Source organism: Rhinoderma darwinii, chromosome 4, assembly GCF_050947455.1.
Source record: "Rhinoderma darwinii isolate aRhiDar2 chromosome 4, aRhiDar2.hap1, whole genome shotgun sequence".
Classification (NCBI taxonomy): Eukaryota; Metazoa; Chordata; class Amphibia; order Anura; family Rhinodermatidae; genus Rhinoderma; species Rhinoderma darwinii.
In genome coordinates, this window is record NC_134690.1 from 177,583,595 (window position 1) to 177,608,138 (window position 24,544).

Here is a 24,544-nt window from a genome sequence, read left to right on the forward strand (position 1 = left end):
GAGAATGAATGGAGCGGCAGTGCGCATGCGCATGTAACCGGAATACCTCTTAACGAGGTATTTTTCAGCCGCTCCTACATGGTGCCGGTGCGGTTGTTGGCCGCGTTACAACCGTGTCAGGGCCGCTCCGTGTGCCCGTACCCTTAGATTGCTCCATTATTCACACCTTACCATTCTGTAAGAAACAATTATTCTTTAATTCCTAGTTCTTCTCCTATTCTTTTTTGTTACCTTTTAGCAATTCATGCTGCCATTGCTATTATTATTATTATTATTATTATTATTATTAATAATAATAATAAACTAAATTTCAGAGATTTTTGTCAGACAAAAATTTCTTAAATGCGTAGCAGAAATATACAAAATTCTGCACTATGGTGCCAAAAGTACTAAGACTGGCATTTGATATTTAAGACGCTAGTAATTTATTAAGAGGCGTACCCCTCTTAACAAATGAGTTGCATATTGAGCTTTCATTGCGCCTGAAAGCAAATTCTAAGGCAACTCCGATCTGCAGTTGATTTCCGCTACAATTTATGCAGGTTTCAGGCGTATATTATAGTAAATCTATTGAACCATAAAGGCCCTGTCCACTTTCATTAAGCCATTCGCCCTTTTTCAATGTGACAGGCACGGCGGGCAGTGCTTTTACACTGCCAGTTTCGGGCAGTGTAAAAGCCCCTTTCAGTGTTTGCTCAACAAGTATCTCCGATAAAGAATAAATAATTGCACAAACAAAAAATCATACACACAGATTACTACACCATATGTAAGAAAACATTTTTGTTGTTTTGCATTGTAGATTAATGTTCTTCACATTCTGTAGCAGATAAACAGATGCTATATTTTGCCTTGGCACAATCTAACACTTTTGTCCAGCTTGGTATGTCAAAGGTAATAAATATTTACATATTTGTTCGGCAGAATCTCAAGAGAGTCATAAAAACGCCTTTAATGTCAATGTGATATTTATCTTGACATTTATTAAACAGTCATTTCAAAGTCCCAATTTCCCTTTATCTTATTGATTTCTACTCAAACCTCAACTTAAAGTGAAAGGCATAGAGTTGAATTATACAATTCTGGCTGACTGAAGTCCCCACTAGAGGGAGCATAGGAGCTTACTGCATACTATTTATACATTGACCTCAATAATAAAACAGTATGTAGTAAACTCCTAAGCTCCCTCTAGTGGTTGCTGAAGTTAGACAAAACGTTATAATTTAACTGAATCTCTACGCAGGGGATTTACAAATGATGCTACAGAAACTATTAGCAAGGAATGAGTTCAGTCTTTTTTTTAAAAAATAATGGTACAATTGACACCTGGTATGGCATATATGTCTATTTTTGGACGTGTGAAGGTTTGGTTTGTCAAAGTCAATAAACATTTATATAAATTTTTAGACTATCAAGAGAAACATAAAGATCCAATGACTTTAATTTATACATTTTGTTTCAATTGTGAAATTATTAAATCTTAAAATGTCAAAAACAGTAATTTCAAAGTCCCAATTTTCTTTTATCTTATTGCCTTCATTTAACTTCATGGCTATGCAGGGGGTTTGGAACTCTATTACCATAGAGCTGCTATAAATGTATAAAGGTATATTAAAAAATTAATCAGCATAGAATGTTGGACCTGAAAATTACATGTGTTAAAAGGAGGACATTCACTTTAATCTGCCCTTGAACATACATATGAAGTTTTATTTTATTAAATTCATGATGTATCATGGTTTTATAGTGAAATATCACAAAATCACTGTACTTATTTAGAAATGTTGAAGGTAGATTTTCATTTGTTTCTGGACTTAAAGAGTGTTGTAACTAGATTTTTTTTGTGCCCATTCTGACCATGGTTCCTTGGGCACTACCCTAATGCCTGAATTGTCAGTTCAACCCTCACTATATAAATAAACACAACATTTTACAATATCATGATTAAAAAACAGATTTTAAAAAAACAAAAACAAACATATTCTTTAATATTTAAAGGATGCACTTTTGGATTAGCTCTGAAACATGCAGGAAAAAGTTTGAAGCGCCTATAAATAATAAAATGCTTCCCTCGCACAACTTCTCACTTCATAGAAGTTTTCAGAAAGGTTTCTGAAAGCTTTGCCTGGAGTTATATAAATGTATGATGATTGTTTTGTGAGTTGGTACATTATCTGTCTTTCAAAAGGAGCTAGGAACATAATTATGTGGAATTTACTTAACAGCTGTTTCTACTGCTCACTTCTTCTCACATGTTTAACACAACACAGAATTGATAACTACTAACTAGAGTTCTCTCCTGATCTCTATGTTGTCCAGACCTCAGAGTAGACACTACTAGTGCCTGGGTGCATGATTACTCTTTTACAAGTGCTTTAACCTGTAAGTGATAGCTTAATTAAATGACTTGTATGATGATGAGCATTGAAAGAATACATATAAGGCTCTGCCGTCCGGTCATACTAACTATACTCCTAGTCAAAAGACATCTGCAAACTTATAAGGAAGTTAGTAATAATGGCAGGTAGACAAATCCAGGCAGCACCTAAAAAAGAAATATGGATAAATTAAGTTTGTATACATCACTTTCAATTCAATTACATAACAACAATTGCTAATTTATTATTTCATTTTAAAGCGGTTGTCTCCTTTGGAAATCCCTTTTTATTAGTAGGGTCCACCAAAAATAAGATAATGGAGTGTCTTGCTGCTGGGAGCCACAATGATCAGCTGTAAGTGTGCAGCACCACTACAGGGGAAATGCTGAATTACACAGTGCTTATTTAAATCAATCAATCAACTGTCCTTGTAATGCATGGATATGCCAGGTCTTCCTGATTGAGAACTGCTTCTTGTTTGTGGCTGTTTTACAAATAGGTCTTGATAGTCTTCTATTAATTCAGTATTCCAATAGGGTAAAGGAAAATGGGTTTTCTAAACCAGACAATCACCCTAATTAATAACAAAGTTACACATGCAAATATAACATATTATAAGTGTATATCTCTGAAAGAACTTCATACAATAATAAACAGCCAAAATAATTGAAGACTTTCAAAGATTTCCTATGTTATTGGAATTGGGATAACATATTAATATATTAGTCTACCACTTTCTTATAACATTATGCATTAACTCATCAATTGTATTGGTGAATGATTAAATTATTAAAATACATAACCATGATAATAAAAACTACAAATTAATCAAGCAGTCAGACTTAAAGGGGTTTTTCCATGAAGGACATTTATGTCATATACACAGGATATGTCCTAAATGTCCGATAGATGTGGGTCCCACCTCTAGGACCCGTATCTATCTCTAGAACGGAGCCCCCTAAACCCCGTTCTAGCTTTTGGTGCTAACGCAGCCTCCTGGCCCGTTCCTGACTTTATGGTCAGGACATGGTCGGGAGTTACGGAAAGAGCGTAGCTCGCTGAGCTACGCCGTTTTCGTAACTCCTATACTAGTGAATGGCAGTTACCGAAGCAGCTTAGCATGCAAGCTACGCTGTTTCCGTAATTACCATTCAGTTCGATGGGACTTACGGAAACAGTGTAGCTCAGCGAGTTACACTGTTTGCGTAACTCCTGACCATAAAGTCAGGAAGTAGCCGGGAGACAGCACTAGCACCAAGGGTCTTTCTCAAGCCTGAGGATTACATTACGTCCGACTGGGTTTGTCTGATTTTACAGCGTGACACCGCTCCTGATATCGGGATTTGTGCTGCTTCAAATATTTTATTTTTTGGATTATATCCTGTGGATATATCATAAATGTTCCTGGTGGGAAAACCCCATTAAACTAACATTTAGGTACAAAAGATACATAGGAGGCTTTACCTTACTCATTGCGAGATTCCTGGTGGCCAGCTCTGTTCTCTCCAGTGTTATCCATGCTTCTTGTAGGATTGTCTGAAATTCATGCTGAGATGTGACCTTTACATTAGAACATTTACATTTGGCGGCTCTAAGCTGTTAGATCTGATTGATCCACTGGTTTTGGAGTCATCTTGAAGTCTGAACACAATTCTGCTGAATTCTTCTTCTTTAATATAATGCATTGCTTCTTCTTTGATTTAATGATGGATTTAGTTCATGAGTATAGATTGTAAATGATTGAGTGCTGTGACTGAGTAGTCTTTCCACAACATACTCACTTAGATATGGGAAGGTCACCCACTACGCTTCATGAGTACATTGTGCATTGGTATCCGCTTTACAGAGCATTCTGCTTTCATTCCTGAAGTGGACGTTGGAGATACAGAACTGAGCACTGCCATGATGATTGATGAGATCTATGTATGGCTCATAAGAATAAGCTATCACTTAAAGTGTAAAGGCTACTGCATATAGAATAATAACACCCTGCCTAATCCTTACTAATCATTAACTTTGACATACCAGCATCAATACAAGTATTTCCAAATACTACAAAAATGGGGATACTTTGTTAACCTACTGTAAGTTGGTAGTTTCGAGGAAAAAAACCTATTGGATCTTTTTTTTTTTTTTAAATAAAAAAAATCCTATTTAAATACATTTATCATAGATCATATTATTTGTCTGTGAATGTACTACGTTATATTAAAAATGAACAACCTGCACTTTTGTATTCACGTTTCATTCACTTGCCATGCGTTTATATTTAGCACTGGCTTAATGCTAGAAAGTTATAAAATGTTTGTTATTCTGCCATGAGCCAGCATAGAAAGAGTAGGCACTGGATATATGCTCCGGGGTTAGTTACACAATGTAATTAAGATCCTATTGAAGCGACAAATGATCAAAATTTTTAGAACTGACATTTTAAAACCTGTTACATAGCTTTGTATTTCTATATAACATATACCTTTTGAATATCAAGGCAATGACAAAGTCTGGATTTACTTTTATTCTCCAGTCACACTCTTTTCCTGCAGGATAAGGTTGAGGGTAGTTTGGTGATAAAATAACACCCGCTGAGCCTGTCAGGTTTCCACCACATGCAGCTGTCATAGCAAGACAAGAGGAAACACAATCAATCAGATGTTAATATATATAGAATGGTATATAACAATTACACTGTTTGTTTAAGGCAGAATTAAGCACTGCCTAAACCTATTATATTATATACAAACCATTTAGCCTTGTCTTTAACTTGAAAGGTATTTAAAGATATTTAAAGCTCTTTCATATCTGATTAGTTCTGATCTGACGCACAAACTCATTTAAAAAAAAAAAAACTTCCCAATATTATTTATGTTCATTAAATGAATCATTCATACATATATGCATTCATTATTGCTTAAACTAATCCCTCCCCTTTTTTGGGGACAGTCTCATAAACTGGACTCCAAAATGGGTGAGTTTTGCACTAATATGCATTAAAAAAAGGGGCATTCCTGGTTTGAACAGGATAATAATGGATTAAAATATCCCTAGATTCGTGATTAAAATGTTGTTAAGAATGCAATTATATTGGTGGTTACTGTTATGTACTTTTAAGTATGTAATTCTATGTAGACATCTCTTTACAGTATGATACAAGTATATAGTAAGCATCAGAGTTTATATACCTATACAAGTTGGTGGTTACTGTTATGTACTGTTAAGTATGTAATTATATGTAGGCATGTCTGTACAGTATGATACAAATATATAGTAAGCATCAGAGTTTATATACCTATACAAGTTGGTGGTTACTGTTATGTACTGTTAAGTATGTAATTATATGTAGGCATGTCTGTACAGTATGATACAAATATATAGTAAGCATTAGAGTTTATATACCTATACAAGTTGGCGGTTACTGTTATGTACTGTTAAGTATGTAATTATATGTAGGCATGTCTGTACAGTATGATACAAATATATAGTAAGCATCAGAGTTTATATACCTATACAAGTTGGCGGTTACTGTTATGTACTGTTAAGTATGTAATTATATGTAGGCATGTCTGTACAGTATGATACAAATATATAGTAAGCATCAGAGTTTATATACCTATACAAGTTGGCGGTTACTGTTATGTACTGTTAAGTATGTAATTATATGTAGGCATGTCTGTACAGTATGATACAAATATATAGTAAGCATTAGAGTTTATATACCTATACAAGTTGGCGGTTACTGTTATGTACTGTTAAGTATGTAATTATATGTAGGCATGTCTGTACAGTATGATACAAATATATAGTAAGCATCAGAGTTTATATACCTATACAAGTTGGTGGTTACTGTTATGTACTTTTAAGTATGTAATTCTATGTAGACATCTCTTTACAGTATGATACAAGTATATAGTAAGCATCAGAGTTTATATACCTATACAAGTTGGCGGTTACTGTTATGTACTGTTAAGTATGTAATTATATGTAGGCATGTCTGTACAGTATGATACAAATATATAGTAAGCATTAGAGTTTATATACCTATACAAGTTGGCGGTTACTGTTATGTACTTTTAAGTATGTAATTCTATGTAGACATCTCTTTACAGTATGATACAAGTATATAGTAAGCATCAGAGTTTATATACCTATACAAGTTGGTGGTTACTGTTATGTACTGTTAAGTATGTAATTATATGTAGGCATGTCTGTACAGTATGATACAAATATATAGTAAGCATCAGAGTTTATATACCTATACAAGTTGGTGGTTACTGTTATGTACTGTTAAGTATGTAATTATATGTAGGCATGTCTGTACAGTATGATACAAATATATAGTAAGCATTAGAGTTTATATACCTATACAAGTTGGCGGTTACTGTTATGTACTGTTAAGTATGTAATTATATGTAGGCATGTCTGTACAGTATGATACAAATATATAGTAAGCATCAGAGTTTATATACCTATACAAGTTGGCGGTTACTGTTATGTACTGTTAAGTATGTAATTATATGTAGGCATGTCTGTACAGTATGATACAAATATATAGTAAGCATCAGAGTTTATATACCTATACAAGTTGGCGGTTACTGTTATGTACTGTTAAGTATGTAATTATATGTAGGCATGTCTGTACAGTATGATACAAATATATAGTAAGCATCAGAGTTTATATACCTATACAAGTTGGTGGTTACTGTTATGTACTTTTAAGTATGTAATTCTATGTAGACATCTCTTTACAGTATGATACAAGTATATAGTAAGCATCAGAGTTTATATACCTATACAAGTTGGCGGTTACTGTTATGTACTGTTAAGTATGTAATTATATGTAGGCATGTCTGTACAGTATGATACAAATATATAGTAAGCATCAGAGTTTATATACCTATACAAGTTGGCGGTTACTGTTATGTACTGTTAAGTATGTAATTATATGTAGGCATGTCTGTACAGTATGATAAAAAATATATAGTAAGCATTAGAGTTTATATACCTATACAAGTTGGCGGTTACTGTTATGTACTGTTAAGTATGTAATTATATGTAGGCATGTCTGTACAGTATGATACAAATATATAGTAAGCATTAGAGTTTATATACCTATACAAGTTGGTGGTTACTGTTATGTACTTTTAAGTATGTAATTATATGTAGGGATGTCTGTACAGTATGATACAAATATATAGTAAGCATCAGAGTTTATATACCTATACAAGTTGGCGGTTACTGTTATGTACTGTTAAGTATGTAATTATATGTAGGCATGTCTGTACAGTATGATACAAATATATAGTAAGCATTAGAGTTTATATACCTATACAAGTTGGTGGTTACTGTTATGTACTGTTAAGTATGTAATTATATGTAGGCATGTCTGTACAGTATGATACAAATATATAGTAAGCATTAGAGTTTATATACCTATACAAGTTGGTGGTTACTGTTATGTACTTTTAAGTATGTAATTATATGTAGGCATGTCTGTACAGTATGATACAAGTATATAGTAAGCATCAGAGTTTATATACCTATACAAGTTGGCGGTTACTGTTATGTACTGTTAAGTATGTAATTATATGTAGGCATGTCTGTACAGTATGATACAAATATATAGTAAGCATTAGAGTTTATATACCTATACAAGTTGGTGGTTACTGTTATGTACTTTTAAGTATGTAATTATATGTAGGCATGTCTGTACAGTATGATACAAATATATAGTAAGCATTAGAGTTTATATACCTATACAAGTTGGCGGTTACTGTTATGTACTGTTAAGTATGTAATTATATGTAGGCATGTCTGTACAGTATGATACAAATATATAGTAAGCATCAGAGTTTATATACCTATACAAGTTGGTGGTTACTGTTATGTACTTTTAAGTATGTAATTATATGTAGGCATGTCTGTACAGTATGATACAAATATATAGTAAGCATTAGAGTTTATATACCTATACAAGTTGGCGGTTACTGTTATGTACTGTTAAGTATGTCATTATATGTAGGCATGTCTGTACAGTATGATACAAATATATAGTAAGCATCAGAGTTTATATACCTATACAAGTTGGCGGTTACTGTTATGTACTGTTAAGTATGTAATTATATGTAGGCATGTCTGTACAGTATGATACAAATATATAGTAAGCATTAGAGTTTATATACCTATACAAGTTGGCGGTTACTGTTATGTACTGTTAAGTATGTCATTATATGTAGGCATGTCTGTACAGTATGATACAAATATATAGTAAGCATCAGAGTTTATATACCTATACAAGTTGGCGGTTACTGTTATGTACTGTTAAGTATGTAATTCTATGTAGACATCTCTTTACAGTATGATACAAGTATATAGTAAGCATCAGAGTTTATATACCTATACAAGTTGGTGGTTACTGTTATGTACTTTTAAGTATGTAATTATATATAGGCATGTCTGTACAGTATGATACAAATATATAGTAAGCATCAGAGTTTATATACCTATACAAGTTGGTGGTTACTGTTATGTACTTTTAAGTATGTAATTATATGTAGGCATGTCTGTACAGTATGATACAAATATATAGTAAGCATTAGAGTTTATATACCTATACAAGTTGGTGGTTACTGTTATGTACTTTTAAGTATGTAATTATATGTAGGCATGTCTGTACAGTATGATACAAATATATAGTAAGCATTAGAGTTTATATACCTATACAAGTTGGCGGTTACTGTTATGTACTGTTAAGTATGTCATTATATGTAGGCATGTCTGTACAGTATGATACAAATATATAGTAAGCATCAGAGTTTAAATACCTATACAAGTTGGCGGTTACTGTTATGTACTGTTAAGTATGTAATTATATGTAGGCATGTCTGTACAGTATGATACAAATATATAGTAAGCATTAGAGTTTATATACCTATACAAGTTGGCGGTTACTGTTATGTACTGTTAAGTATGTCATTATATGTAGGCATGTCTGTACAGTATGATACAAATATATAGTAAGCATCAGAGTTTATATACCTATACAAGTTGGCGGTTACTGTTATGTACTGTTAAGTATGTAATTCTATGTAGACATCTCTTTACAGTATGATACAAGTATATAGTAAGCATCAGAGTTTATATACCTATACAAGTTGGTGGTTACTGTTATGTACTTTTAAGTATGTAATTATATATAGGCATGTCTGTACAGTATGATACAAATATATAGTAAGCATCAGAGTTTATATACCTATACAAGTTGGTGGTTACTGTTATGTACTTTTAAGTATGTAATTATATGTAGGCATGTCTGTACAGTATGATACAAATATATAGTAAGCATTAGAGTTTATATACCTATACAAGTTGGCGGTTACTGTTATGTACTGTTAAGTATGTCATTATATGTAGGCATGTCTGTACAGTATGATACAAATATATAGTAAGCATCAGAGTTTATATACCTATACAAGTTGGCGGTTACTGTTATGTACTGTTAAGTATGTAATTATATGTAGGCATGTCTTTACAGTATCATACAAGTATATAAAAACCATTGGAGTCTAAATACCTATACAAGTTGGTGGGTCTGGTTGCCAAAAGAATCTGTTATTTAGCTGCACACATGTAATTTTAGTTTGTCCTTGTAGCTGATATCCCGCATCACATTGAAAATTTACTGTATCTCCAGGTTCTCTGGTGTCTCCATATCTGGTACCATTTTGAGGAATTCCAGGATCATTACACGTTGATGCAACTGAAGCTGTGAGAAACAATATATGTCCTGTTACAGTAATACATTACATGGCATTTCACATTTGGTAACATGATCAACCTGCATATTCATCATTCATAATGATAATTTATAAACTTCAGTAAGTTTGAAAGTAATTAACAGAAACTTTTTTTAGTGCTATAGGCCCTTTTACATGGGCCAATGATTGGGTTAACGAGCATTTGTACAAGCGTTCGTTTACGATCATTGATCTGTGTGGATAGGACAAAGATCCACCGTAGAATGAGAAAACACTCATTCTTTGGCTGATTGCATCATTTATGCGGCCAAAAAATAATGGTCAACAGTCGGCAGCACATCTCCCTGTTTACACAGGAATATGTGCTGATGGGGACGAATGATCATAGTAAAGATCGTTCATCCCCATGCTAAACAATCTTTGCTCAATTTGAAGGGAGTAAACTGTATTGTCGATCGGCGCTTGTTATAGGGGGTGAACACTGCCTGTGAACACTGCCAATATCTGCCCCTGTCAAACCACCCCAAGGTAAGAAATACAAAAATAATGTGTAAAAAAACCCTGAACAAAAAATAAAAAGAATTTGCTCATTAGTAGCCAATAAAAATTCCAATTCTCTTTGGGACATGTTGACACATTTGTTCATGTAACTACATAAATGTAGTAAAGCAGAATTCAAATTAGTCATCATATATTTGTTTTCTACAGAACAAGAACAATCAGTTACTGTAACAAATTCATCACCAAAGTAACACATTTTTCGGAAATAATCACGTATGCACATATTTATTTGGAGACAATGAGACTGGTGCTTATTGTACCATGTCAAGATAAAAAAAAAAATTGAATTATGACACACCTAGACTCAATTTTGAGTGACACCATTTTTAGTATATTTTTTTAGAATATTTTTTAATTAAAATGTACATTTTTTAAATGTGCCCAATATCACATAGGCATAATGTACTTGACTCCACAAATGTAAATCAGTTGAGCTAGGAAAATTCAGTGATGACTCAAGTAAATGCAAGTAAATACATGGGTCCCTATGAAAATATGTAGGTTCCTAATGTATATTTTTTTCCTTTTTATATCAGAATTTTCATATTTTATTACATTATACTTCACTGCAATGGTTCAATGGCCTTAAAATTTCCAGAATTCCCAATTTCAAACTGCTAAAAAGAAACATGCCTTTTGCCTGAAAAATAAGAGCTTTGACATGTACTACTGTTTGGGGAATAGGCAGCTGTGCTCTTAAAATTATTAGTATTGCCATTAGAGAGAACCTGGCTGCGGAATTTACAATGTTTAAAAAAAAGGGCCGTATTTACTTACTAGAAAACTAGTTAAAAAACTGTTACAACAATGAAGAGGAGATTAATTAATATTACAGTATTGTGCAATAAAGATAGAAGGTAGTAAGGACAGATATTCGCAAGGTTGAAATTACTGATATGGCAAGTAACCTAAAGTACAAAAAGTTACTAGCTAGTCTGTTCCAAAGATGAGACAGGAGATCAGCTAACATGAGTGGATTGGCTTGAGGAAATATAATAAGGAGTAGGAGGGTACAAAAAATAGGGACATGACAGTAGAAAGAGTTGACAAATGCTCGCTGGTGTTCCTCAAGAGAGCTGGAGAAATATTAAGGGAGGAAGGCGATACTCAGACAAAAACATTGTCATTATGTTTATATCAGGACTTGTATAAAGGAGAACAGAAAAAGTCCCAATGTTAAAATATGGGGTTTAAACAGAGAGCAAATAAGTGGTTTTACTCATAAAAACTAACAGAAAAGTTTGGGAGATTAGATAAAATCCAGGGTCCTTTAAGATCTTCGAGAAAAAAGGGCAAAAAAACCCCAAAAAACTAGTCAGTAAACTAAAACAAAAACATGATGGTAGTTGCACATCTCTACCTACTTCCTTTCCGTCACGTTAGCGCTCATGGGATCAAAGTGTTGGTCTGACACATTGAAAGCCTATTAGTCTGTGTCTGTATGTAAGGTTTCTCCTCACCCCTCCCTTAGCTCTGCTTGGCAGCCAAAGACTGTGAAGCATTCCTTCCCCTTTTATTCCTCTCACTCTGCAGGGGAATGCCTGAATTAACCTTTGCAGCTGACCATCAGATTCTGACCATTTCTATTTTCTTCACGTTGTGAAGCTATTCAGTCTATGGCAGCATAAAATAATCTAGTATTATTAAAGTAAACCAGGAGAGGATACTCTATATGTGACAAAGAGCGGAGACACTCACTAGACACATACAGAGATGATCGATTTTAGTCACAGTCAAGCCTCAGGTTTTGCTTTGTGAGATGGTGGAACTTTAAGGAATGGGGAGAGGAGGAGGGGGAAACAGAATTCTTTAAATATGCTGACAACAGATTTTCATCGCTAAGACATTTTTATAGTAATAAAAAATATTAGAGAAATATGTATTTTTTAACAATCCACTTCGTGTTAATGTTTTAAGATGGAATATTATATAAGCATTGGCAGCTACTGAAATGTTATCTGGAAGCATGAGCTGAGACTGTCAGGAATGTAACAAAACCGGGACTAGGTGTGAGCAAAACATAGTTTAAGGTTTGCTGCAAAATCAGATTGTTCAAATGGCATGGTAAATGTAGGACTATTTGAGATTCATTTGTGGTGATGCAGTGTCCCTGCTCTGTTGGACTCAAGAAGCCCTTGTATTATATGGCTGTGTGTTATCTGAATAGATGCCATGTAATACTACATTTCCTGGCCGGCCATGGCTTCCCCAGATCAAGTGATTGCTGTGACACCTCCAATCAAAAAAGGGTTGCTATTGTTGTTGTTGTTGTTGATCAGACAACCCCTTCAAGAGCCAATCAGGATTGGGCATTCATGCTATATAAATCAGTGCAGCATCAATCTGGTGGTATTTACAGTATGGAGCTGGGGAGGACATATAGCCTGTGTAGCCTGTTCAGATGCACAAGGGCCCAAAATGAGGAGGGGCCCACACTGACAGGGGGTTTTAATAAAATGATCGTGCTTCTCTCACCTCCTCGTCCTGCTGACACGCTCTCATAGATTACATAGACACTGCATAATGCAAGTAAGCCAATCACAGAGACTATGCATGTCTTAGCTACTCTGTGATTGGCTGATGATATACTTTTTGTGTTTCTACACAGCCTACATCCATATGTTGAAGAGCAAGTAGAGTTAGTCCTGCATCCTTCAGTACAGAGACCACCAAGACCACCTAGACCACCAAGGACATTATCATTACCCTCTTCACTACCCTAGACTACTAAAATGTTACCCATCACTGCATGGAGGAATTAAGACTATCTGGCCATTTTCCACAGTGATAATAGCATACTTTATTTGGGGGGCCCAAAATTCTGTTTTTGCACAGACCTTCAGTTGTCTGTGTCCACCCCTGGGATGGTGAGAGGCCAGTAAACAACTCAATAGCCCAGACATTGCAGGTTTTTTAGTGTTGATTTTTAAAATACTGTATGAATGGTTAAAAAGAGTTCTGGTTATTAAAAAAAAAAAAAAAATTGTGACAAGAGCCTAGCACATACTATAGTCAAATAAAAAGTATGTGTAACTTCACTATTCTACACGTGCAGCACTCCTTTAACTCTTCTGGTCTACATTTATTGTGATTATAATAAATTTTACAGGCCAGATATTTTAATAGGTGAACCTGCAGACCTACGTGAATTTCACAAATAACATTTTATGATTTTACAATGGATTATTTTGAATGACAACCTCAGCTTTTCTATATCTGAAAAGCTAAGACCTAATTGGTATAATGTGTTCTTCTAGCAGATCTTTAACAAATGTGTTTTGTGCCGTTCATCAACTACTATATTATTGTAATGTGGATTGTTAGATTGTGAAAGGATAAATCTGCTGAAACACAACATAAACTTCCTGCATAGAACTTGCTTTGGAGAAATAGTATACTGAGGTGTCCATTCAGGAAAAAAGCAGCTATGTTTTCAAATTTTATACAACTCCTTTAACCCCTTCCCACTGTGCACTGTTATGGTACGTCACGATGAGTAGGTCATTTCCACGAACCTCCTTCCTTTTTATACAGCATAGTGATGCTGTGGGCACAGGCGTTAAGCTCATGCCATTACTTGTGTAAAAATACACTGTGGAAAACTATATTTTATGCTAATGGGAAAAATATTCTGCAGTGCAAGAACTAGAGAAATCTATCTTTATTGCAGAATATTTTTCCTATAGGCAGACATTGTAGTTTTATGCAGTGTATTTTTACGGAAATGGAATGCAAGTACGCCACATGTGAGCGAACCCTTATACAGCATATACCACTCTAATTCCTGGGATCAGAGATAAATCTGATCTCTACCATTTAACCTTTTCAATGCCAAATTCAGCAGTGACCATAGCTGTGAGTGAGGGGGCTGTGGAAGTCTAATGACGACCAGCGACGTGATCACAGGATGAAGATGGGTTACCATGGCATTTAGTTTCCTTTCAATGGCCTCCAGGTCTGCAATGTACAAGAGTCTATAGGGACCTAATAGGCTGCCTGTTAGTATAACACCGACAGGCAAAATATATTGCAATACAAGGTTCAGAGTCTCGCCATGTTCTATAGCCTTCTCCCTGATACATTACAGTGGGACCTATTAGCGTAATGTTGCATCATGTTTGATGCAACAGTACTGGGACAAGCAATGTGCATTTAGTTAGTCTTTTTCTTTATGTGTTCTCCGTTTTTTGGCGTGGTAGCATATTTAAAAAAGGGATTTCTACATACAGTTCTTGAAGAAGCAGAGGTCAAAATATGCATTGAGGGTTCGCTTTAAGTCCTTCCTTTATACTTCCCATTTCTTTAAGATTCACTCTGACTTTAGCGCAAAAAACGTAATCAAAAACTGCACCTCATCATACTGCAGCAAAATTGCATGCGTGATTTCAGACTTAAAGTTGTTCAATGCATTATATGTACCCTAAAAAATGGTGCCAATAATCAAAATACACCTTATCTCACAACAAACAAGCCCTCATATGGCTCTGTTGGTGGAAAAAAAAGTTATGGCTTTTGGAATGCGGAGATGAAAAAAAAAAAAAAAAGCAAAAACTAGGTTGCATCCTTAAGGGGTTAACCGCTATTAGGGCATGTTCTGACGTGATGGAATTTTCCCACTGCAAAATTGACATATTTGACAGGTAATTCAGACATTGCAGTTATCACAGCGGACTTGCCGCAGATTTCAGCCTTTGCATTCCAAAGGCTAAAATCCACAGTGAAATTCCTCTGCTTTTCCGCTGAACATGCACTTCGTTTTATATCATTATTTACAGTTTTACGGTAATGTATTTCAATGTTTATTTTTCCATCATTTTGGCACTGACAAAACCAAATGTTTTGCTTTTCTGCTATGACTTTTAAATTGTGCATTAAATATATAATAAGCATTAATATTGAAATTAATTTGTATCTCAAGGATTAAAGAACTATTTGCATGCTAAAATGATTTTAGTTACGGTGTGTTGAATATATAAATTGTCTGAGCATGTAACACCAATTCAAGTGGAAACATTTCTCTGCAGGGATATTATCAGAGCTTTAGGTGCGCACAAATTCCTTTTGATTAGACGCAACACAATAAGGTGACCTTATTCTCATCATTGGTGCCAGTGACTTATCCCTTCACTATTCTCAATTATGTCCAACACAAATTAGTAATTGATGTTACAAGTTACAGAGCTTCATTCCAAAGTCAATATATAGTATGACCTCCGCTGTCAATGTATCTTGATAGAACTAAAGTAAAATCAATGAAATGTTCAATTTGAGTGCTTCATCTTTCAAGCTTGGTTCAGATGCTCTTTTTTCTTTCTTGTGAAGTCCCTTATATTTTATTGAAAAAAAACCAACTGGTTTGTCTAAAACAAATATGAACTATTCCTAATATACTTACTAGAAAAATAAATAAGTGTAAATACAATATATTCTGTGTTTGGAATCTTAAAAGTGCTAATTTTCTTGTAATACTTAAATGTGATTAAAAGTATAATATATGATTAATACATCAGAAATATATGAGCATATACAAGACGGATTATGTATAACAGAAAAACTAGTCTTGTTGCCCATGGCAACCTAGAAGGCCCAATGCACAAGTCCATAGTTTTTATTCGCAATTACGGATTCGTAATTGCAAATAAAATACTGACACATTCATTTCTATCCACCACGGACATCTTCACGTATATTTAGAAGTGTGGGTCTGGGCCGTAGAAATGAGCCACAAAAATAGGGCATGTCTTATTTTTCGCATTTACGGATCGTGCTCCTATACTTATTACTGTGAGCACGGTCTACAAATGCGGGTGACACTCCGCGGCCCATCCATGCAGTATTTACTGACCGTTTAGTAACTGTTTTTACGTAGTTCGCTGTGTGCTAAAAACTTCAACCTAACTTTATTCTCCTGGTTAATACGATTACGGTGATACAAAATTTATGTAGTCTTTATTTTGTTTTACTACTTTTACAAAGAAAAAACTATTTGTTAAAAAAAAGTAATTTTTGGGTGTCGCCATATTCTAAAAGCCATAACTTTTAGTTTGTTTTTTTGTCGATTGAGCAGTATGAGAGCTTGTTTTATTGCGGTACGAGCTGTAGTTTTTATTGGTACCATTTTCTGGTATGGATGCAGCCATCTTTATCTTGACTCTGATAACGTGCTGCAGCGTGATATCACACAGCAAAAACCATTGAAAAGCCATTGAAAAAGTAAAGTTAAAGTTGCTTGACTCTGTATTTAATGTTAAAAGTCAATATAAAGATTGCTACATCTGTACATACAAATTTTTCATCACTTTTTATTACATTTTTGTTCAGCGCTAAGATGACCAAAAAACAGCAATTTTGGTGCTTGAATTTATTAGTTTGATACGGCATCCATCGTGTGAGTTCAATAATGTAATAGTTTGGACTTTTGCGGATGTGGCGCTACCAATTTTTTTTTACATTACTTTAGAGGAAAAATTGGCAACTATTTTTTTGTCCCCAAAATTAGTTCCCCTATGGGATTTGTACCAACGATCAACAGATAGCTGGTTCAATACACTGAGGCAGGGCTTAACCGGAGCAGAAAAAAGGCAGATATGGGGGCTTTCATTGGGCTCCTGGGCTGCCATGACAACCATCAGCACTCCGCGATCGCCTCACGGGGTGGCCGATGGGCTGTCAGAGGAAGCTGCCCTCATCTTTCTAACATCTTGGATGCCATCTAACGTTTTGTATCACTCTTGACCGTGGCATCTAAGTGGTTAACCGGTCAGGATCAGATTTATCTCTGTTCATAGCCGTTAGTGCGAGGTGTCAGCTGTAATACACAGCTGACAACAGCAGCTCCATACTTCAACCCCTGCACCAGGATGTACGGGGACATTCTGGTGCGTCAAGGGGTTAACAAAAGAAATTTATAAGGGAAGGCCTAAAAGTGTCCTCTCTCCTGTATCCAATTCTGGTTTTGACTTAAAAAATGAATGCAAAATCTGTATCAAATCTGTTCTGTGTGAACAGAGCCTAGCAGTGCAGATTTCATTTTTCCAGAGCCGTTTAAGAAATGAAAGCTGAAATCTGATTGGTGGCTTATTGCCGCAAGGCCAGTTTTACTGTTAGACAATTTTGATAAATAAAGCTCAGTGTATTTAACGACAATATAAAATAAAGAAATATATATTTAGCAAATGTTATTCATGGTATAAATTCATTACAAATTCCAAGGGTTCTCGTGAATTAATCCCACATTCACTGACATGGGAAGCTTAATGCTGAAAAGATATGAGAAATGCTTAACAAAGATCCCTGTGTGGGTCGCAATGTAGCAATACGTGTAGGAAGCGACAATAAACACTTAAGCGGTTTTCATCTACATGCTGTCAACTCCATTTTCTGTTGACGTCAGTGCCATAGCTATAGGGATCGCAGTGGTCGCAATTGCCCTAAGTCAGAGGGGCCCACGACGCCCCACACCACATCTATTCACAGTTACTATAGTAACTGGGGCCCATGTCATTAACTACACAGGCCCCTGTTACTATAGTATCAGTATACTTACCCTCCTTGCTCCTAAGCACAGCGCTGATCCAGGCGTCTATCAGCGTCATGATGTCACAACGCTTTGTAAGCCGTGCACAATGTTGTGATGCTGAATGGTGTCAGGACCTGCGCTGTGCCCGAAGCCACAGAGGAGGGTAAGTATAAGATTATTGTCTGCTTGGGCCCTGTATCTAAGCATACCTTGTAGTAGGCTTAGATGCAGAGCGCAGCAGACGCTATCACACATTGGCCCTCTATCTAAGCCTACCATGTGGATCACACATGGTGTGATACTGTCCGCTGGGCCCTGTATCCAGGCCCATATTTGCCACTAGGCACAAGCGCTCTGCCCGGGCACTCCAGGACTATTCTCAACGTCACTGTCCATATATGGACAGTGATGTCGGGAGCTCCCCGATGTACACGTTTAAGGTATACCTGTGACGGATGCCATACAGTTGCATCCATCACCCATAGGCTCCCAGGCCTAATTCACATCTGTGTTGGAGGCTCCATTAAGGGCCTCTGTCACAGATTATACCCAAAAAATCGGAAACAATGGCATGCTGCGCTATTGTTTCATGTAAAACCACAGACACCCCGACGGAACCCATTAAAGTCAATGGGATCCATTGGGCGCCGGTTGTCTCCTGCTCTTCCGGCATTTTCGTTTTTCTGCTCCTCTGATGGAGCAGAATAATAGAATGCCGATCTCAGATGTGAACAGGGCCTTACCTGGTTACTAGTGATTATTCACCTACTTTTAAAGGCCACAACTCTGGTGATCCTGCAACCCTTAAAAGCATCAGTAAACTAAAGATTTTAAGACCTTAGCAATGCCCCTGGCTGCTAGTGCTGCATCGTTGGGTCATTTAGGAGACCCAGCAAAGGAACTGAAAGCTGCGGGTTGTCTGCCATGAAGAGAAGTCGGGGGGCCCAAGAAGGACTTTTGCCCATGAGCCTTTAGCTACGCCCCTGAATGACGTTATGTATGAATAGGAATTTTTAGACATATGACTGTGAATTCCTTTATTGACTCGTAAGTCTTATCGATTTTGAAGTGTGCAGCAGGATATTTCTACATTGTGAATCTAACCACAAATGAATGCCTATAGAGGTCCAGTAAGCGTTAATCTGATGATTTTGACACTACAGATTATTCATAATTTAATAGCACATTATTAAATTAAATAATCTAAGAGAAGTAATAAATATACTCTTTCGTCACCATGTATCCATGCCATAATAAAGCAGCTCTGAAATATCCCAGCCATTGAGAGGAAAGTTTGGTCTATGGTTGAGTAGTCTCCCTGATTTGCCCTACCTTAACCTGCCCGAAAGTGTTAACCCTACGTAGAGGTGACTTCCCCATTAGTGTCTTAAACACCCTAGATCTGATGCATGTCTTCTGGCAGGTGATCAGAACAAATGCTATCTCCATAGGCACTGGCACATATGAATGACATACACCCTGGTTCCAATGTGGAGAACATTTGTTTACCTCATGCCCTCTCCTTTACAGAGGAATTTATGAATCATTCCATTGTTTAAGTTTGTAAAACCATGCAATGTATGCAGTTCTTCAACTATCATTGGAATATAATGGCATACTATGGATACAAGTATCTTAGGCTCCTTTTAAATCGACCAATATTAGCAGTAAAAACGAGGGCTGATCAAGACAGCTCGGCGTTCATTTGCTCCTTTCACAAGGAGCTATGTACGGGGACGCGCAATCGTTGATAGGATTGCTCGTCCCCATGCATTTTCATCATGTCGGCAGCACATCTTCTTGGTTACACAGGGAGATGTGCTGCCGACAATTATAATATTTATTGCTGCATAATCGACATGATTAGCCAATGAAATTACGTTTGCTCGTTCATCTGCTGATCGGTGCCCTGTTTACAAAGACCAATGTTCGGGAACGCTCTTTTGCCCGATTATCGATACATGCAAAAAGGGCCCTTAGATATTGATCATCTTACTGAGAGTAATTGCAGCAGATATTGCATTAGGCATTATGATAATGTTCGTTGGATCATACCAATAAGCATGTCAGTCATAGGCACCTTTATTATTATAACTTAGGGGTCTGTCTAAAAGCTTTTGTCAGTGTTAAAGTTGCTTTTCTTCTTTAGTAAAGTAGACATGCCATAATGTTTTGCCAAAAATTACTTTCTGATGTTAGTGTCCCATTAACAGCCACCTTACTGTCTAGCACTAGTTCAGTGGTTAGTTGGCTTATACATTTAAACACCATTTACACATTCTAATGCAATTGAGTTCTGCACAATAAGAAACTGGAACTATAATAACATCCTTATCCGGCTTATCCGTAGATGCAACTGTGCCTGGTACTGCAGCTCAGTCCCATACACATGAGCCACTGTGTCTGTCGGAACAATAAAGGAGCCCCTTCAGAACCGGAGGTCAACCCCCCACAGATCAAATATTGATGGCCTATCCTAAGGATACATTTAAGTCCTAAAAACTCATTTACAAAATGACATAAGATTTGAGTTAGATGTGAAAGCTGAGATGAAAATAAATGTAGGACATGCAGAATATTCATGTGATGTAAGCCTTTGCTGTACGTAACAGCCACTGAGCTGATTTGTGAGCGCTGACAAATATTTCATATTCCTCTTGTAATGCCTCTTGCCCCTACACACCTTTATGTAGCCCTATGACAATGTTACCGTAAAAATAAACTAACATTTTATTAGTAATGCATTTGTCTGTTGACAGGTCGGCGATATAGCACATTTACTACATGTGATTTCTACAAACTAAGGGTCACTCTTTAAACTGAGCTCAGTCTGTGATTTTATGCCTGATTAAATAGTAATTAAGCGGTAATGAAAAATATGTAGCTTGATTACAATTAATATAATTGCACAAGTCAGTTGGTGTCTTCATTTTCTACATGCTGTGCGGAATTGGAATGACAATGATCCCTTAATAGCCCATGAATGGAACTACCACACAGATGACATAATTGAAAGCAGGAATTGAAGGGAAACAAGTGTGCAAATGAAACTCCGATTCCAAAAAAAAAAAAAGTTGTTTTTGACAGTTGCTATGAATATTTATTCACAGCATCGCATATTAAATTATGTCAAGATAGGAATGTTGTTTAGAATTTGAGCTCATTTAAAAAGAAAATCTCTATGCATTTTTGTGCTTCATGTAGATGAAAACACTGAGGGGTATGTATATATACAGGAACATTTCCATGCAATGTAGACACCAAATCATGTTAGATTTGTAAGACGGCTTGTTATACCCACTTGAAAATTGTATAGAAAAACCAGACTTGCTGATGAAAAAATCACTATCAAATTGTAATGTCAAGGAGTTGAATGTGCTGTGAATGTCCTCGGGGAGAGAAGAACCACTCCACTCTTTCAGAAGAACATCGCTGTCTACAGGTCCATCCCATACCTTAAGGATATCATGTGAGACTTCAGTGTCAAAAACTATAAAGTGAAGGCTGCAAAAGGAAAAACACCAAACAGTGGATTTAATGTTTAAATGTAAATAATAAAAAATGCATTGCACTTATTGAAAATATACTGTTAAAATGAAACATACGGGAAAGAAAGAAAACATACATTACACACATACTCACTACACATTATTTACAATACTCAAGTAGGCCAGATAATTCTATTTTAATAAAGTTGTATCATTGTACATTAGGAAAAGCTCCATAAAATGAACCAAAACTATCTATCTATCTATCTATCTATCTATCTATCTATCTATCTATCTATCTATCTATCTATCTATCTATCTATCTATCTATCTATCTATCTATCTATCTATCTATCCTGGTTGTCCTTCGCAATAGCAGAGAACATAAACAAAGGGGTTAACCCCCGCAACTAGTTTGGACAGGTGACAAGAATTCTAATTAAACATTTTTTAATAAGCACACCCTTGGAACACTAGGTAATAATCCCTCTTCTTATATAGTGCAAGTTCTTATAATTTATCTTTAAGTTTTGTTTTTCAGGAAGTTTTATCCCTTTCAGCAGGGGTACAGCATGCGGCTCATACAGTTATCAGAGATGGACATACCAGCTTGAGCAGATGTTTAAAGAGAAAGCATATGGGCTATCGCACAGTCAGCAGCGGCCATATATGCAAGGGAGTGCCATGGTAGCTCATTTCTATGACACAACAAAAAAAGGGGCGGACGCTTTATTAAAGCAGTGTGCTGGTGGCTTACTAGCTAGAGGATCCAGGATGACCTGTCACGCCAGTTTGGTAGTTCTGGTAAAGGGTGGAATTTTTCACAAAGTAGTATTTTGGTGACTAATTGTTTACAAACTTAGAGATTCCTATTTGTGCACCAGTTTTATGGTCCGTGTGGGGGTTGAGCCTTTTCCTATTTGGTAGCCATCTTTGGAGGGGAATCTAGGATTACATTTTTTTTGCCAGGTCAGAGAGCATACAGTAGATGTTTCTGAGGGGAAGGAGCTTCTTCTGTTTCGTACAAAATTCTTATAGCTATAGCAGCTAGCTGGGGCGGAGGTCCTGCAGTGGCTACTCTAAGGAGTAAACTTCAGTGTAAGTCCTTCTGACCTCACAAGGTGGGTTACAGCACAGGAGGAAGTTCTGTTTGATCTTTTATTGCATGTTTTGTTTTTTGTTCAATTATTTTTTTCAATTCAGATGTCCAATTGTAAATCCGAGGATTGTGTGATATTTCAAGGGAGTAAGGCAACGTCTAAGCAGAATAACTTAATTTATAGAAATTTGTTTTTACCTCAGCTGGATGTTACAGAGGTTATGCTATGCATACCCTGTCCTATATGAAAAAGCAAACTGTTACTAATAATTCTCTCATAATTCTCTCATAAAAGAGATCTTTGGTTGGAGAATGTGTGCATAAATCAATCCGAGAATTAGGAGTCAGTATCCTCTCAGAGGACAGCGAAAAATAGATCCCCAGAGGTTAGCTTGGTGGGGTACCCAGGTTTGAGGTTTTCCGCTAAAGATTTTAGGGTGATTGATGAGATTTATACTTATGTATCTGAAGAGGATAATGACTTCAAACAAGCTATGTTTCCAGAGTATTGAATGAATAAGTTAATCAGGGCGGACTGAGGGATTATAAGAGGCCCAGGGTCTTTAAAGTAGAGGAAACAGCAAGAAAAGTTATATATCTAATGCAGAAGACTCCAGAAAAAGCCCGTCTTAAAAAGAGATATAAGCTGATGCATCCTTTCGAGACAAAGTAGCTGGATAAATGGCTGATGCACACTAAAGGTAAATGTGGTGATTGCCAAGACCATTCTAGAAGTCCCCCTTTCCCGGTAAGTGGTAACATAATGCCCCCATAGTGCTCCACAAAGTATTATACCCCCATAGTTCCCGACATACAATATATTGCCCAAATAGTGCGCCCTACACACACTGTATAATGACCCCCATACTGCCCACACACAGTATAATGCCTCCATAGTTCCTCCACACAGTATAATGCACCCAATAGTGTCACCGCACACAGTATGATGTCCCCATAGGGCCCCCACATAGTATAATACAACCACAGTGCCCCCTCATACAGTATCATGCACCACAGTGCCTCCCTACACAGTACAATGCCTCATAGTGCCTCCCCACACCGTATAATGTCCCCATAGTGCCCCCCATACAGTATTATGCCCCTATAGTGCCCCCACACAATAACATCCCCCATAGTGTGTACCCACAAATATAGTACCTCCCTACATAGTATAGTGCCCCCATAGTGCCCCCACATAGTATAATGCCACCATAGTGCCCTCTCACAAAATATCATGCCCCCATAGTGCCCCGCACACAGTATAATGTCTCAATAGTGCCTCCACACAGTGTTAATTCCACTCATAGTGTCCCCGCACACACAGTATAATGCCCTCATCATTCCTTTCCACAAAGTATAATGGCCCAATAGTGCCTCCTAAAAATAATAAAGTAAATACTCACCTAGCCCCATTCCCGCTAATGATGAAGAAGATTTGTCTCCAGGTCTCCTCCAGTTTGTGCGGAGTGTGACTTAGCGCAGAGAGGCGCAATGACATTACTGCATCATGCCTGTCTGTGCCAAGGCACTCACGGCATGCATTACAATGTCAATAGTGAAGCAGGGAACGCCATTGTATTCCGAGTGCTGCATTCGATGCCTCCCTGCTCCGCCACAGTTTTCAACTGTACCTACATCCTGAGGACGCAGATACAATTGAAAATGGTGCCGCTGACAGAGGTTCCGGCGGCCAGAAGGCCGAATGCAGGTGCACCTTTTGCCATATGGTTAAAGGGTCCCTGGTGATT

At 36.5% G+C, this 24,544-nt stretch overlaps 1 protein-coding gene across 1 annotated transcript in view; it reads right to left on the bottom strand.

Annotated features, from left to right (window-relative positions):
- The window catches only part of CSMD1 (CUB and Sushi multiple domains 1), a 1,675,903-nt gene that overhangs the window by 314,493 nt on the left and 1,336,866 nt on the right, over positions 1-24,544 (bottom strand). Inside the window, exons 26-28 of the mRNA XM_075861938.1 lie at positions 21,511-21,713; positions 9,946-10,137; positions 4,852-4,990 (exon numbers count right to left, since the gene is read on the bottom strand). Coding sequence (XP_075718053.1) covers positions 4,852-4,990; positions 9,946-10,137; positions 21,511-21,713 — 534 coding nt within the window. The remainder of the gene's footprint in view (positions 1-4,851; positions 4,991-9,945; positions 10,138-21,510; positions 21,714-24,544) is intronic.